Source organism: Onychostruthus taczanowskii, unplaced genomic scaffold, assembly GCF_017590055.1.
Source record: "Onychostruthus taczanowskii isolate IOZ18803 unplaced genomic scaffold, ASM1759005v1 scaffold63, whole genome shotgun sequence".
Classification (NCBI taxonomy): Eukaryota; Metazoa; Chordata; class Aves; order Passeriformes; family Passeridae; genus Onychostruthus; species Onychostruthus taczanowskii.
This window is the reverse complement of record NW_024504012.1, coordinates 4,419,419-4,435,956: the sequence shown is the minus strand read 5'-3', so window position 1 is coordinate 4,435,956 and position 16,538 is coordinate 4,419,419. Positions and strand designations below refer to the sequence as shown.

General features: G+C 40.3%; 1 protein-coding gene across 4 annotated transcripts in view; it reads right to left on the bottom strand.

Moving 5' to 3' along the window:
• The window catches only part of MTA1 (metastasis associated 1), a 74,869-nt gene that overhangs the window by 22,847 nt on the left and 35,484 nt on the right, over positions 1 to 16,538 (bottom strand). For 3 of the 4 annotated variants that reach the window (XM_041420068.1, XM_041420066.1, XM_041420067.1), the window contains exons 10-13: positions 15,429 to 15,503; positions 8,617 to 8,675; positions 2,264 to 2,379; positions 1,306 to 1,457 (exon numbers count right to left, since the gene is read on the bottom strand). In XM_041420068.1, coding sequence (XP_041276002.1) covers positions 1,306 to 1,457; positions 2,264 to 2,379; positions 8,617 to 8,675; positions 15,429 to 15,503 — 402 coding nt within the window. The remainder of the gene's footprint in view (positions 1 to 1,305; positions 1,458 to 2,263; positions 2,380 to 8,616; positions 8,676 to 15,428; positions 15,504 to 16,538) is intronic. The other variant, XM_041420069.1, reaches the window with a different exon arrangement.

The window sequence follows — 16,538 nt, the reverse complement described above, 5'->3', positions numbered from 1 at the left end:
TTAGAGCTTATAGGCTCAACAGAAAGACTATCCAGTTTTGGGTGCTCAGGGTTGCTCTGGAGGTACAATGCAAACTCCTTATAACAAAGCATTTGTCAGAAGGAGGGGAAAATCAGGAAGAGCTGCATTACAAAAAACTCATTTTCCAAAGCAAATGTATGGCATGCAGGAATGGTTTTGGCTCAAAGCTGCAAGAATGTCTTTTAACTGTTAAGCTTAACTCGGCAAATGTACTCACAGACAGATTTCATATTCATTGCATATAATAAAGAATACTACTGGAAGACATTTTTCAGCTACTGAGAACCAAAGTAGTTATCTTCTTTATGAAAAGCAACTAAGTCAACCTATGAAATAATGCAAGTAGTACCTTATCTCAGACCCACCCATAGCTGGAAAACAGGAAGAAATTTCAGTCTGGGGAGAAGGCTTTTCCTTCTCTGACTATTTACATACTTTTAATTAACAAAAAAGAGGTATAAGGCAGTTATCTCAGCAACTAGGAGGCTTCAGAGGGCAAAGAGAAGCCTGGATAGAATAAAGGTTAAACAAAAAAAATGGGAAGGGAATGATAGCAAAGAATAGGAGAGAGGAAAGAAATTATCCTGAGATAAAAGTTCAGTGTGTGCTATCCTTCTATCCATGTGATACAGTTACCTTTTCCAATCAACTTAATGTCTAATCCTTCCAGATTAAACTGTCACCAAATTCAGAAAAAAATCTGAGAATTTTGGTTTTCGAATAAGAGAGGAAAAATGAAACAGAAACAGCTCATACAATGCTTACTCAAACCTATCCAAAAAAAAGGAGGATTATTGAAAAAATAGGATTAGGTAGAAAAACAAATAAAGGATCTCTAAAAAGACACTAGCCATTTGGGGTATAACTTGTTTTGAAAATGCCTTGGGAGAGTAAATAGGTTTCAGGAAATAATTCATTCTTTTGGAGAGAAAAAACCAGTGCTGTTGCCCCTACAGCAAAAAACATGAAAACCAAATACCAGAAACACTGGCTGACATTTCAGTTTCTCCCATCTCCACTAAGTCATTTCATGCATTTGAAGGCTGGTTTGCTAAACAAATGATGGGGTTTCTTTTCCTCAGGGCAGTACTTGGCAACAAATTACTTCTGGCGAGGTTAACGCGCCAACTTCTGCTTGACACGATATACCAAACCCAAGGACAACAATGAGAGCTGCAGGCATCCTTTCGGTGGTTAAATATTTAAGAACAGTGAGCAGGCAGTTAGGTAGCATGACACCCAGCTTGCCAGGCAGAGGCAGCAGTCTGCCTGGTGGATACCCACCAAATTATTGCGGTTTGGTCCAGGCCTCTCCCCATCTAACCGTGTTGGCATTTTCAAGCCACCGTATTTCTTCCAGTAGGTCCAACAGGATGCACAGAGGCGACACTGCATGTTAGGGGGACCCCAAGAATACCACTGGTAAGACTGGGTGGCTAGAGATAACAAAGGTGGAAATTATATATATCCTTACACAGGATCACTTTTCAGATCTTATTCTCTTTAGAAGCAGCACAAAAGAAAACATCCCCCACACACAGAGCAAAGCTCAAACACATCTTCAAAACTGATGATGGCTTCACTGTCATCACCACTGTTAAACATACTTGTGATTTCAGCAGAATTGACTACATTAATTAATCTATATCCCTTTTAAAATGCTAACAGAAAGAAACAATTATTAAGATGGGAAGATTTCCTGCCAATGGAAGAGAAGGTTTTCTTTTTGCAAGAGGATTTCTGCAGAACATGGGAAACAGCAAAGATTGCCTTCAGGAACTTCCCATGTATTAATTTTACAAATGAAAAATGTAGAGAGTCTGTGACTTGGCTTCTCATACAACATCATTCCAGTATCTCTGCAGGCTCCCCATAAAGGAGCACAATCATTAGAACTCAGTATATTAATATCAGGAAGCAGATAAAACACAGTGGTGTCACATACTTTGAAATTTACTAAAAATGATGAAAAAAACTGTCAAAATCACACGTTACTGATTTAAATATTCACTCAGTCGTTACATGCAATTATGTAGAACATTTACTAACTGCCCCTTTAGTACTTCAAAATTTTATTTACAAATGTAACACTAGTACTTAAAAAACAAAACAAACGCTAAACAAAAACAACCTCAAAAAATCCCAAACTTTTAAATGCTGCTATACCCAGATCTGCCCCCCACCCCAGCACAAGACAGCTTTTATTCAACAATTCCATCTCAACTGCCTTTCTGGCACTTACTGTAACAGCTCTCACAGGCCCGTCCTGCTCCCGCGTTCTGTGCCTGGACTCCAGTACCATTGACCACTCCTGGTTTGACATTATTTACATTGATCTGGTTGGGGTTTGGCTTGTTACTTAAGACACAAAGCAAAAAGAATGACAAGTGTTAATTGAAGCACGCAATTTTTTATTTGACTTTTGAAGGTATGGCCCAAAATGGTTGAAGACTCAAATTTCATTCAGCATGTGGCTTCCAGAACCAGTTGTAATTACCAGCAATCTGACTTACATGAACACACTGCCTTCCAATAATATTTTTAAAATATTGATAATGAAAATAACTATAATGATAGTTGAATGCCATTTACAAGACTTCAAAACCTTTTAAGAAACAACAAACCAAACCAGGTAGGTATCTTACTCACTATCCAGACACGTGAATCCAGGTAAAAACACATCTCACAAGTCCTCAACATGAGATATTTTACTTAAATCTCCAAAAAGAAGGCTGGGGGCAGGAGCAGCAGGTAGGGAGAGGGCAACATCTGCTTTAATCAGGGAAATACAACCCTAGACTCCAGTCACAAATATTTTCTTGTTGTCTCACTGCAAGGGTTTGCATCATGTGGCCACAATTCCACAAGCAACAACACCTGGGTCACCTCAGCTCATCCCTATACCCTCTTTAAAATGACGACTCTGGAAAAGCCAAGAGCTATGAGCTAAAACAAAAGCTACTGGTGGGAGCTGAGAATGAAAGGCCAACAGAATCTTGGCATGGAGAACAGTATGGAATAGCACAAAATCTCTGCAGAGGAAGAAGTGTCTGAGGGGGAAAATGAGGCCTTCAAAAAATCTGGCATGGGAGGGAAGAAGGAGGACACAGTATTGCTATTACAGGGACAGAAATTGTGGGGAATGGAGGAAGGTGGAAGAAGTCATACGCGAAGTTTCACGCAAGAGCACACGAGGAGTTCATCAAACATGCAAGGACTCTGGAGTTCTGTCAGGAGTTCACCTTATAGAGGCTCTGGAGCCTCTGCTGAACATGAGCCCAAACTGCAATGCTGGTTACATTCCTATCGTATTCCCTTACCTGAAGACTGAAGGGAGTGGGCATATTCCTTTTATTTCCAACTAACAAACCCATGATTTGGAAGCAGAAATATCTTAAAATGGCTTTCTGCGACCTTCTTTTCTTACACATCAGTTGCGCATTGACACAGGAGTCACACTGATTTCAGTAACCCAGAATACTTGCTGTGTTTCACCCAGGCTAATGCTACAAAAACAGCATTGTGGGAATAGAGCCAAATTAATTTCTTTCTAACAGGGCACCAGCATCAGGTTTCATGTTCACAGCAATGAAAAGCAAAGGAGTTCCAGCTGACATAATTCTGAAGACAAATGGAAAGCTGATGCTGCCCTGGAAGCCAGAAAACATCCTTCTTATCTGAAAATGTCCAATCAGATCCTGAGATACAGAGCTCAGTAAAGCTCCATTCTGACAGAGACAAAATATGTTCTGCTGTGAACGAACTACAGGAACCACACACAGGTTGCATAAGGAGGCCAGAGTCTTCGTCCAGTCCAGGAAAAACTTCTGATAGCATTCTCACTGTAAAATTCAGAGCCTTTTTGCAGCAGAGAAAGCTCAGAAGGCCAAATGGCACAGGAACACTGTAAGTAGTTTGTTCCTATATTGCACTGAGCAGCACATACACAGCTCAAAAGCAGCAGAGGAGATTTTACAAAAAGACATCTAGATTAATTCACAAGCCTGAATATGTTTTCATCTCCTTCTGCTTATTAATTTGCCCAGCTCCTACCAAGATTAAAGCGTTTCAGGATGCTTATCAGAAAGGCACCAAGTTCTGACCCCGCAGATGGCAGGAGATCCGAGGGCAGTTTAACAAAGGGGCAGTTGAAAGAGGGAACGTTCACGCTCCTCTGCTCCAGGATGTCACTATAGTAACCTGCTGCAAAAGAACTTCTGCCAATGATTCACGAGCAAACTCCAAATGCAAACATTGCCCCGATGCTGCAAAACAAACAGCCCTCCCAGACACACTGCTACAGGCGGCGTTGCTCCACAGAGGAAGAGACTGAAGTAAAGAAAACTAAGGCCTTATGCTTCAACATCAGGTCTCCCCTTCTATACCTTGGATTTATTCCCCAAAAATATAGCAAAATAGTCTGAAATCCATCAGTACAGGCCAACAAAGCAGGTCCAAAGAACTGGGACCAGAAAGGAGGAGGATGGCCTGACTCCATTATCCTCTCTAAAACTATTATCAAGTTTGTATCAAAACACGAGTGGAAAGCATGCACTGGTGAAAGCTGATCACCAAACCATGCTGATCAGAAGGACTAACATGCTGTAGTTGTGGTAAACTCCAGGATTCTGCAACACTACAAGAAATGAAGCTTCAGTAAGCACCACAGAGTGTCCTGCTCCAAATCTACAGTCAACTTTGAGTGGCAGTAACAATAAAATTCAGGCAGATAATGTTTTCATCATATGAGAAGCAAAAAGCTCTTAATTGTTGATGATATGCTAATTAAACTTGTTTGATATCACCAAGGCCTGCCACAGCTATTTAACAAGAGAATCAGATGAGTAACTGGATGAATCATTAAGCAATTAATGAAGCTGAAGCTAAAGATGCAAATAAGGTAGTGAGAATACTGATGGTGTGGCAAACTATGCTTTCCAGTTCTTGTTTCAGGAATGAAAGTCTCAAAGGAGTTCCAGTTGTGAAGGAGCAGTCAGTTATGCTAGAACAGGGACCATGAAGTGCAGATTTCTGGGCTGTATTCTTCAGTCCCAAGGAAAAAGCTAGAGGCAATAAAGCACACACAGAGAGAAGTCTGTCAACAGGGACTGAGGCCACTGCACAAAACATACCCAACCTGCAGATAATCCTGATACCCCTTCAGCAGATGAATAGACAATATTTGACGCACAGCACGGTGATAAAATTTTTCTTGTTAGAAATAATTATAAACTTAATACCATCCAGTGAATATGTCCTGTTATTGAAGAACCCATGTGTGCTGGATGCAACAAAACAAGTAAGAAATAAAGCCTCAGAAATAAAAACAATTTTAAATCCTTTTTAAGGGACACTTGTGCCATTCACCTCTAGGCATTTAATGGAAGTGCCTGGATCCAGGCAACAGAGGTGAGCTTTCCTCACAGCTCTCCAACCTCCTGTAAATACCCACTTCGAAGAGCAGGTCTAATGACCATTAAACAAAGCTTTCTGAATAGGAGCAGGTTTCTCCAACAAAACGTTGGGGATTGCCAATTTAACTAGCACAGCTACAGAGGGAAGAGCAGCATTACACCTTTTAAGTTTTCCATGTTGCCATGGACCTCTGCACAATGAAACGGGGAAGAAAAACGATCGTGCTCCTCAAGCAGAGGACAACCAAGAAACAGACAAAGGAATTATCTTCAGCTTGTTAAGCAGTTGCCCCTTGTAGTGAACCAAAGCTTTGACCTATTCCTCCAGTTTCCCTATTGGATTTACAAAAGGGGCACAGTAGGGAGAACAGTATTCCCCGGCTTCACAGCCTTTGAGCTTGTCAAAGTGCTTTGAGATTCTCAGATAAAATACTGTAAATAGAATGTATTCATTAACACATACAGATGTAGAGTTAAAAGTTACATTTTTCACCAGTACATTTTGGAGACTGGAAATCATGTGGAGCAGTTCATTCTTCCCTTTCTGTTCTTACCCCTTCTGGTATCACTTAGATCAAAGCAAATGAGAGAAAAGCCACACAAAACTGGATGTCTCAGCCTTCATGACTGCAGATGTCCTAATCCCAAAAACCACAAGCTACACAACCAGATCTTCATCAAAAACATGGTACATATGATGCCTGTAAGTTTAGTAAAACCAGCGTACAGCTTCCACAACAACCTGAAGAGTATGTTTGGGTACACACTAGCAGGAGAAAGTCTGAGACCACAACTGCATGAAGGCCTTCCAAGAACTGCACTCACTTTGGAGGATGGCAGAACATGGATGTGAGAATGTGGAATCTCTTGGTGCGTTCAGACTTCTGTTGCTGCTTCAACACCACTCACACTGACACAGATAGTGCTACAGAAAACAACTGAAACATTTGTTTTTCACTACTTCCTGAGTTTAACTGATTTTACACTTTTTCCTTTCACCAGGAAAGCACATCAGTGCTTTTTAGCCAAAGGGCTTCATTGCTCCATATTATAGACATCAGGTTCTGTCAAGTCAACTACAAATGTCTGCCCCAAAACCAGGGTTATTCTTGGAAGAGGTACAGAAATGCTTATTCAGTCTGAGTCAGAAGTGTTTTTCTAAGACATTGGTGTAGACCTTGATAACCTCACGTCAATTACCTGTATGACCCTCCATGCTTTAGTTACCAGCATTAAAAAATTTGGGGCACAGCTTCAAGTTATAAAATACTAACTCTAAAGCTCTACAAAGAGCTGTTATTTTTCATTGTGCAACATGTATGTAACCTTTGAAGACAGCTTCTCTTATTTTTCTTATTATCTTTCTCCTCTCTGCTAGATTTTCCTATTTACCGTTACAGAAACAAACAAGAGCCCTATCAATGGAAGACAAGCAGAGGAGAAAAAAAAGAAAAAAATTGAGAAAAAATTGTTTGAGCCTGATATCCTCCAGGATCTCTCACTGCCAACAATTTTATACCAGTTACTGTTAATATGGGTTTCAGTCAATCAGGTGATACACTTCTGCATAGGTCTTGTGACAGCCTACATCAAGTAATTTATTTTTGAGGTGACAAGTGGATCATTATGGCTCAAGCCTAGAAACGGGAATGGGCTCAGTAACATGATAAGGACAAATCAATAACATTGATATTTAGATCCCTACACCGTGCACTGCTATTACAAGCCAAGAATATAATCTTCTTCTAGGTCACAAGATAATGTAGATGTCATACATTCTCTATATGCCAGACCTTGTACACATGCTTGTGTAGAAGTAATCCAAAAAGCTTAGAAATATTTAATTGTTGCCACCTTTAGAGGTACTAACAGCAAGAAAACAGAAGAAACATTCATGTGGGATTAGGTAAGTCATGTAATTGCTACTTTCCTGATACACATGAAAGGATACTGAAGGAAGAGGAGAATGCATACCCAATTTTATCAATTAAATAATATGTAAGTTAAGGTACAACACTCATAAAATGAACCGTGACTGGAAATCAAAGCCAGAGACAGAAGAGCAGCCACATGGGCAGAGCCAGGTCTTTTCCTGGAGCAGGGAAGTAAGTTGCAGATTTGATGATGTGTTCTCTAGGTAGAAAAAGAATTACCTTGCTGAGGGATAAGATGCCACTCCAGGCAGCCATTATCAAATAAGCACCACAGCCTTCCAAACACAAAGCCCTCCCTCCACACATTCTAATCCAAGAGAACAGCAGGACTGCCAGGCTCTCTTGTCTGCAATATCCTTTTGCATCTGCAGTCTAAATTATACTGCCTTTTGCTTTATGAGCTTATCACATTGTGAATTCATGTTTAATTTGATGTCCAGTATCCCCCTGCACAGTAACACCGCCCACAAAAAGCAATACTGTTGAAAAATTGTATGACAAGAAATCTATTTGGCTTCACTCTGAATATTACACCTCATTTTTAGTAAATCCACCTGAGAGGTATTGACATATATTCATGGATCCTCTATTTTCAGAAGAAATAAGGGGCTGTCTTGCAAGCTAAATATATAAAAATTAGTTTTATCTAAAGTAACAGAACAGATGGTAGAAGTTCATAAATATTTAAAAGGAGACAGCATAAAAGAGCAAGGAAGTTATTGGGGTTATACACAGGGGAGCATATCTGGGAATGAAAGTTGAAAAGTGAAAGGAAAGGACAGACTATAAGTTCTGCATTATAACTACTGCTGACTAGGCTATGCAGATGAAATGCAATAGAAGACACATTTTACTAGAAATTTTGTTTTAAAATATATGTACACCTACAAATAATTATATATTATTCTTCATATATAATGATATATAGGAAACAAACATGCACTGATGATCCACTGCTGAGAAAAATTAAGAAAAACAGATAGATTATGACAGAGCAATTAATTAGCTACCCTTTTGTTCACAATCATGCTGACCTGCCAGCAAGTCCCCAACTCCCAGTCCATACAAAAATAAAAATTAGAAGATAAGTAACAGTCACTTCAGGATGGGAACATTACAGAGGATGCAGGAAATGAGCAACACTTAGCACAACATCCTAAGCAGGAAATAATAATATCGGTAGGACATGGAAACTGCTACACCAGTCCCTCTACAATGAGATGGAAAACAAAACAAGAGATACTTACTAGTTGGGTATATACACCTGTTTTAGCTTGCTTTCTGCTTCTGCTGCTTTCAATCGTTTCTTGAACAGAAAAAAGAAAATGGTTAAAACAAAAAGAAAATAAGAGCCATCTTACCTGAGTCAAGTAGTAAACCTAGAAGGACTTCAGCAGTTATTTACTGAGCAGCTACCACTAAATCTTCTCCCAACAAGAAAATATTCACTGAAGACAACTGTGGGCATCACATAACTATGTAGCTTTTCAAAAAAGTCAAAGAGATGCCAAGCTAATATAAATGAGGACAAACTTTTCATTCACATTCACTTCAAATCAAATTCCTTTTTAAAAAAGTTTTTATTTCCCCTGCAGAAGAAAATCTGACATGTCACTGTCAATTGTCCATAACATTCACCAGTTGACACTAAGAGATACATCAATACAACCTCTCCATTACAGTTCCTCAACAGCTGCACCAATTCAAAGTTTCATGTAAGACTTTTGTGTTGATACCCCTAAATTTCTGAAGGCTCAGTGACACAGGATATTTTTGTTTAGACATTAGAAAGATCATTAACTCCTTTTATAACTCATATATTCACCATTTAAGCAATAAGAAACACTCTAAGATCCAAGTTTCCTCTTTATTACATTTGCTAAATAAATTTAGGGTGAACCTCTGGAGGTCTCTAGTTCAACCTCTGCTCAAAGCTGATACAGCTGTCTGCACAAAGCTGTGACACTGTTTTCCAGACAAACCAGCAGCATGGGGATATTCCAGACAAACAGGCTAGCTTAACATTTGCTATGCAGCAGCCTCAAGGCACACTCTAGGAAAATAATTGTAAAGCTGAAGTCAGTATCTTCATAGAAGCAGGAAGCACCAGAAAACATAATAAAATTTAAGAGCATGTCACTGAGGAGCTGGACAAACATAAAAATTGTTTTTACAGAGACACCACAGACACACGAAGTAACAACAAAGTAAATGCTTCCTGTAAGCATAAAGCTTTTATCAGGATAGTTTTAAACAAAAATTTTTTCACAGGACACACTGACAGCTCCTCACCAAAGCTCTCTGGACTACTGAATAACTTCCCTCTTCCTGCAAATAACAGTCACCCTCCTGTCTTAGAAATCAAAGTGAACTTGTCAGACTAAAGAGCAAGGAATGAGAAAAGAGAACCTCTGAAAGTTATCCTAAGATAATGGCTACACCTACAGAGAGCTGCACTCCTGGCTGACTCCTTTCTGCTGGCATGGGCCAGTTTCCCAGATTGCCTCTGTTAAACTTCACCTAGGACAAGAACTGCTGCCTGAAAACTGCTGTCCTCCAGAGAACCCAAAGAAAGACCTGCTGGAGATAATCCTTATCAATCCTACAGATGTGCAGGAATCAATAACACACATCTTGCTGCCAATCAGACATGGAACTGAAGAGGTTCTCCTGAATATGAACTGCATGTTCAAACTGAACATTTCCAAGACACCATAACTGAGCATCTTGATATAAGAAACAAAAGCACCCAAAGAGGGGCCCCAAGAAGTGCTGTCACCATGGTTCTCCAAACAGCATCAGAAACCCTCCTCTACCTTCCAGAGACACTATACAAAAAAATCATCCTTTTAACGTTTTAACAAAATGCATGCTCAGACACCCTCCAGCTCAGGAACTGGAGACTGTTCCACACACAGCCTCAGCTGAAAAAGAGGACTTCGTGCTCCAGGCACAGACTGCCACGGGCACTTAGATCAGCAGATGAACAGCTCCAGAGCTCATAGTCCCCCCAGGAAATACATGGAAATTCAACATCAGACACTGCCAAACAGCTTAAAATACTGCTTGATGACCAGTAACAGAATCCAATTTCCTCGAGACAGGAAATTCAGGAAACTTACACTGGTAGAGGACTGTAGTGCTTTTTAAGTTTCTAGATTGTGAGAGGAAAAAGCTGCAGTTTTTTTGACAACATCTCCCATGGGGACTATCTGGCATCATTATGTTATGACAGTTTTGGAAATGTATGAATGCAAGAGCTTCATCCACGCACAATGCATTATCAGTAACTACAATACTCTCCTGTGCTCAACATAAAGCCACTTGCCTTGGGGACGTGGCTAATTTAGGGAATTAAGCAGTATTTTAATAAACAGGTGATGAATGTTAACCTCACCCCACAGATTCCTTTGTGACTGATGACCATGGAACAAGCCCTGAACAAACCTTGGGGACGTGGCTAATTTAGGGAATTAAGCAGTATTTTAATAAACAGGTGATGAATGTTAACCTCACCCTACAGATTCCTTTGTGATAACCGTGGAACAAGCCCTGAACAAGGAACCACCGTAAGTCACCTGGACCTCACAACACCCTCCTCTCCTACAGCCGCCCTGGGGAGCAGCACAGCACACAACAAAGGGCACACACCCCTGTGACAAAGAGCACACCAGGAAAATGGAGGGTTTCCAGAAGGTAGCACAATGTCCTGGGCAAGAAGAGCTTTGCACTAAGTACCTGTGGCTGTGGGCAATCAATAGACCACATATGAAGGGTTTCCTATTTCCTGACAGTGACTGATCCTAGAAGGTATGAAAGAAAGGTGCCTGAAATGTAGTTGTGCACAATTTCAGAATAATCCCTTCCCTGACAGAGTGCTTTGCTAATTCCTTTGCCAGTTATTAATTGATCTGTGCCTGAAGCATATTTATGCTATAAATTCTTAATGCCGTCTGATGTAGTTATGAATGTCCTCACTCCCAAGAAAAACCCAGAACATCTGTAACTTTTCCTAGTAGTTTGGCCTAAAAAAATCTTTTTCTGAGTTATTTATATACACAAATCTTAAGTATATCCTCTTATTTACCTCATCATAATTTCCCCATCCATAAAAGGAAGATACTACCAACTTATCTATCCCACAGGGACCAAGGGATTAAAACACTAAGCATTGTATATTCAAGTTGGTGCAAACATCTGTCTTTTCTCTATCCTCTCTCAGACTTGCCATCCTACCCACTGAGCCTGAAAGAGTTGTATAATAAGTGACATATCAGAGCAAATGTTTGTGGTCATTTTCTAAAGACTGAACACTTATAAAGAGGAAAGAACAGAAGTAATCCAGGAACACTGTGGTTATTTCAACAACCACGGCACAAGAGTTGGGTTGGTGGACAGCATGGGGATGCCTAAAACCTCCTCAAATATTAAGCCTTTATTAGTTTCTGATGGGAAAGCCAAATTACACCTTCTGGGTTCAGAGGAGAACTTTCACAGTTTATTCTTTTTTTAAACCTCTGAGCATACAAGTGTTGAACACACAGTGGAGGTCAGGGAGGTGGGACAGAAGAGGGAATTAGTCTGTGATGCATTTGGGAGAAATGCTCCCAGCTGCTTGTGCTCCGGCAACACATCTCAGAATGGATGGGTTGTACCTGTGGTCTCTGGCAGTTTTGGCAAGGGAGTGACTGAGTTCCATACTACCATAGGTCTAACAGGAGGTGTTTGGGGATAAAACATCCCACAAACATAGAAAAACCTTTCATTTATGTTATTTCTACGCTTCAGCACACAGAACTTTATGAAGGCTGGTACATTAAGACATCACTCACAGCTCTGGGCTAAGTACAAAGCAGGCTTACATCCCTTCAGAAAGATGTTTTCTACTGCATCAAGACTGACCCAGAGATCTCAACTTTGTGGAGTCAAATGTAAGGGCATTTCCACTTTCCCCAGCGTGTTCTCATCATGCCAACCTTAAAACCAACTTTGTCTGTCTATTTCTCCTATACTCCTCTAATGCCACTTCCACATAAAAAATAGAACAGTAGAAATGGATAGTATTTGATCTTCCCCTTCAATGTACCTGCTCCTCAGAAACAAATAAAAATGGAAAAAGTAAATTAAAGCCTTTAACTCCCAGAAAGAATGAGAATTCACACAGTCATCTGCCACTGCCATGTCTCAAGCTTGTCTCAACCCATGGAAAGTTTAATGGTTTAAAGTTTTCAGGACTTCCCGTAATGATAAGCACAACAGTAGAAGCATTTAGTCTTTAAAAAAAATCACCCTGGAATTCACAACTACGTAAGAACTCAACCTCTAACCAGATGAAAATATAGGCATAGCCAAACGCCCCATCAACCCTCAGAGCTCTAAAATAAATGGGAGAAACCAACAAAGAGCTGTCAACCAGTCAAAGCCATTTCAAACCTTTCTTAATCAGAAACAGACACTACTGTACACTGACACAGAAAATCTGTCCCAGGAAAAGAACACGTTCAGAGGAGACCCAGGATACTGAATTTGGAATGCATCACCCTCATTTTGTTCATGACAGCTCTGAAAGGCTGTTACTGACAGGACAGCTCTTGGGATCACCGTGGACATTCAGGAGCCTGCACTAAAACACCAATCCTGTGTTGACATCGTAGTAGAATCAGTCCTAGCAGTTCTGTTCTTGGAGGGTGAGTCCTTCTCAAGATGACTGAACTCCTACTCAAGCTAGTAATCTTCAAAAGCATGCTTTAGCTAAAGCCAAATAAAAATTACTGGATAAGAGATCCAAGTGCACGCTCCAGAAGAAGCCAGTTTGCACACATCTCCATCTCTGTGCCTTACTCACAAGACAAGGCAGTGCTACAGCGAGCCTTCTGATCTCAGGTACACCAAGCAGGAGTACAAGTTACTGCTCAGTTATCAGAAGAGCCTTCTGTCAAAGGCAACTCAAAATGTCCCTTCCTCAATGGCAAGAAACAGAGAGATTGTGATTGAGTATTATGGCAAGAAAACATGCCAAGAAAACATCAAGAGAAATACAGAAATCCAGAAGGATGCAAACAGCTGCCAACTGTTTCATCCAAGCAGGCAATTGGTTGGTGGCACAAATCTTCATTCCTATATTTTGTAGCTCACAGAAGCAGACAATTTAAATGCACTTTTAATGTTCATTCAACCAAAGGTTTTACAAGAATAAGCAAGTTATTAATACTTTTATTAAACCATGTAACATACAGACTCGGAATATAATTTAATCACATTCTTGGAAAGAGGGAAGTGGAAGTGCAAAAACTCAAGGTACACACTTTGCATATCATTACTTGGGATACCTTGAATATCTTGTATACAAAAATGCTGCCAGCCTCAGAAACATTTTGTGGTATTAGACCAAGGGAAGAGTCTGCATAGAACAAACACTATGAAGAAACAGATGGAAAAAATGGCAACAGATGTACTTTGTCAAAGACATTGCACTCATCAAGTAAAATATAAATGTAATACACCATTATGTGAACTATAACTTCCTATGCTTTCTCTTTGTGGTTACATAGCTCTCTCAAGCTTTTTATAAATGTTTCATGGTATTATTTGCTTGTACAAGCTGGGAATTTGAGATGAGGTCTTCAGCTCAGTTCAGACTTAATTGAATGTGGTATCTCTGCACTGCAACTTCTACCTGTTCAGCTTATACTGTCCCCTAAGTGCAGAGTCTCTAATTGGAAGTTTTCCCCAAATCCTACACCCTGGTAAACTTCTGGGCAGCACATGTAAGGTGCAGCATAACTAGGAGAGAAAACCCAGTGCCCAGGAACAAAACAAACCAGTATAAGAAACTTTAGGCTTAGTGTGTTTTTTAAGTGCTGTAAGAATAAATAATTAAAGTCTTCACATAATTATCTCCTCTGCAATTTTGCCTATGTAAAAACAAACTTTAGGAAAATGGAGAAAGCAATGGGGAAGAAAAAAAACATGAGCATTATTCTTCCCCACCATGCCAGCTTCCATCACCATCACATGTTCCTACAATCCTCTTCCTAAGCAGAATGAAAAGTTGCAGTCAAATAATGAACTCGGGGAAATAGTGGAATGAGGATGTCACTAATATTTTTATTAAAAGTGAAATATAATTGATGCATAAAAGAGTTCTCATTTGTCATGAGGGTAGTTCTCATTTCAACAGTGCCCCAACCAGAAAGAAAATGGTAAAAATCACATTACAGCACATGGCAAACATTGGTCAATGCCTCAGGCACCTAGTCTTTACTCCAGGCTGAATTTCCAAGGAAACAAGTTAAGGCAGGACATTATACAATTCCACTTTTTCTAATACTTCAAATAGATGCCTCATCTTAGGACTGATTATTATAATGAAAAACCCATTCTAAATTTCTCCCTTCTTTTACTCAGTTTTCCTGTCAAATATTGTGAGTAGTTTTCAGCAACTGATACTCTGCAAGAATTTGCATGCTGCTTGCATTGTGCTTGCTTTATTTCAGGAACCAGCCAGCCTTTGTGTTTAAACAAGCAGAGATAAAAATGATTGTAAACACTACTCAAAAGTTGATTCTCAAGTATAACAAGACTGGGAATGTGAGCCAGTGACACTTCCCAGGTAAACACTTCATTCACAGAGCTCACACGGGGCAGCCTCGCTCATCTGCCATCCAAGTCAGGGGCAGCAGTGCTGGGGAATCGGGCTGGGGCCTCCTGCACAGCAACTGTCCCCCCAGGAAGTCACTGAAGGGAACCTTGAACTCCACAGTCAAAATGCAATTGCCCTGCCTTCCTTCCTCTGCTGAGGAAACCTTCCAAACCAGACATTAGAAACGTCCGAGCAAACAGGGTAGCAGCAAACATGAAAAGAATGCACTCTTGCCAATGCTGTTTGTATTTACAGAAGGCTGATGAGTTTAGGGACAAGAGATTGCTCTGATCATAACAGAACTCACCTATTGGAAAGGCTGAACCCCGAGAGGGTGAATAGAGAAACAAAGTTTGGTTTCACAGGCAAGAAAAACAACCTCTTTTAGAATGAAGGAAGTGATTCTGACTCTCTTACCTGCTGAACGTATCTGTCCGTAGTTTTCCACATATAGTAATATTCTATAATGCTTGTTAAGGACTTCCATGGGAGCTGGGGACACAAAGGAAAAGCAGCATTTATTGAAGGGAGCTGGCATACAGTCTTACTGAAATTCACAGGATTCTTCTGACTGATGGTTGCAGTGCTCTTGCAACTACTAGCCCTCCTCAAAAAAAAACAGTCTGAATCTACAAAGATGCACATGGGACCCCTATTAAATTAAATGCCCTTTCAAAATACTCTGAGCTTTCAGTGTAAAAAGTGGAACAGGCTGCAGGTAAATCTTCATGCTGCACTGGCACACAGCAAACCATTCCAGAGAGGCACAATGTGGAAGGAAGTCCACAGGCTCAGACTCTGCTTCAGCAGCAGTTAAAGCAAGAGTCACAACTACAGTATCACAGTTCTGATATGCTTGGCTTCAATGGAGCTGGCCCATTAAAAAAAAAACAAAAACAAACCAAAACAAACTACCAACAGAATTGTACCCTGCCAGCTCTGTTCTCTGCGTGAGAAGCATGAGGATTTCAGCAGGACCACAGAGTGTGCTGCTGTTTCCAAGTCCCTCTAAGAGATTAGAGCACAGGACAAACAACACTGAAACTACTTGTTTTGTTCCAGAGGATCTGAACAACGACACAGTGAAACCTGGCTCTCCTTACAGTGCTCCATTCAATCTGCAGGCTGAGCACCTAGGGTAGTGCTTTAGCCAAACTACAGGACACTTCCCTTGGATGCCCAGGATTCCTTTTGCAAACTTTCAATAGGCCCTTTCTGAAACCACATTGTAAAGGTGACTACATTTTCATGTTTCAGAAGGCCGAATACTTATTTTCCTTCAAACACAAATTCATTTAGAGCAGCTCGGCTGTCACAACAGTTTCCTACATCCTTCCTCAGCTGTAGTGGAACAGATGATCCTAAATTAACATTTCTAGAGGAAAAACTATCATCTGTGATTTGAAATTCTGACTGTACACCAGGCTGTCACTAGTGTGAGGTCTGCCTTTCCCCACTTTACAGCAAGACACACATTCCAGTTTGAAGCCCCCTTACACACACAATGAAAAACACAGTTTAGACAAG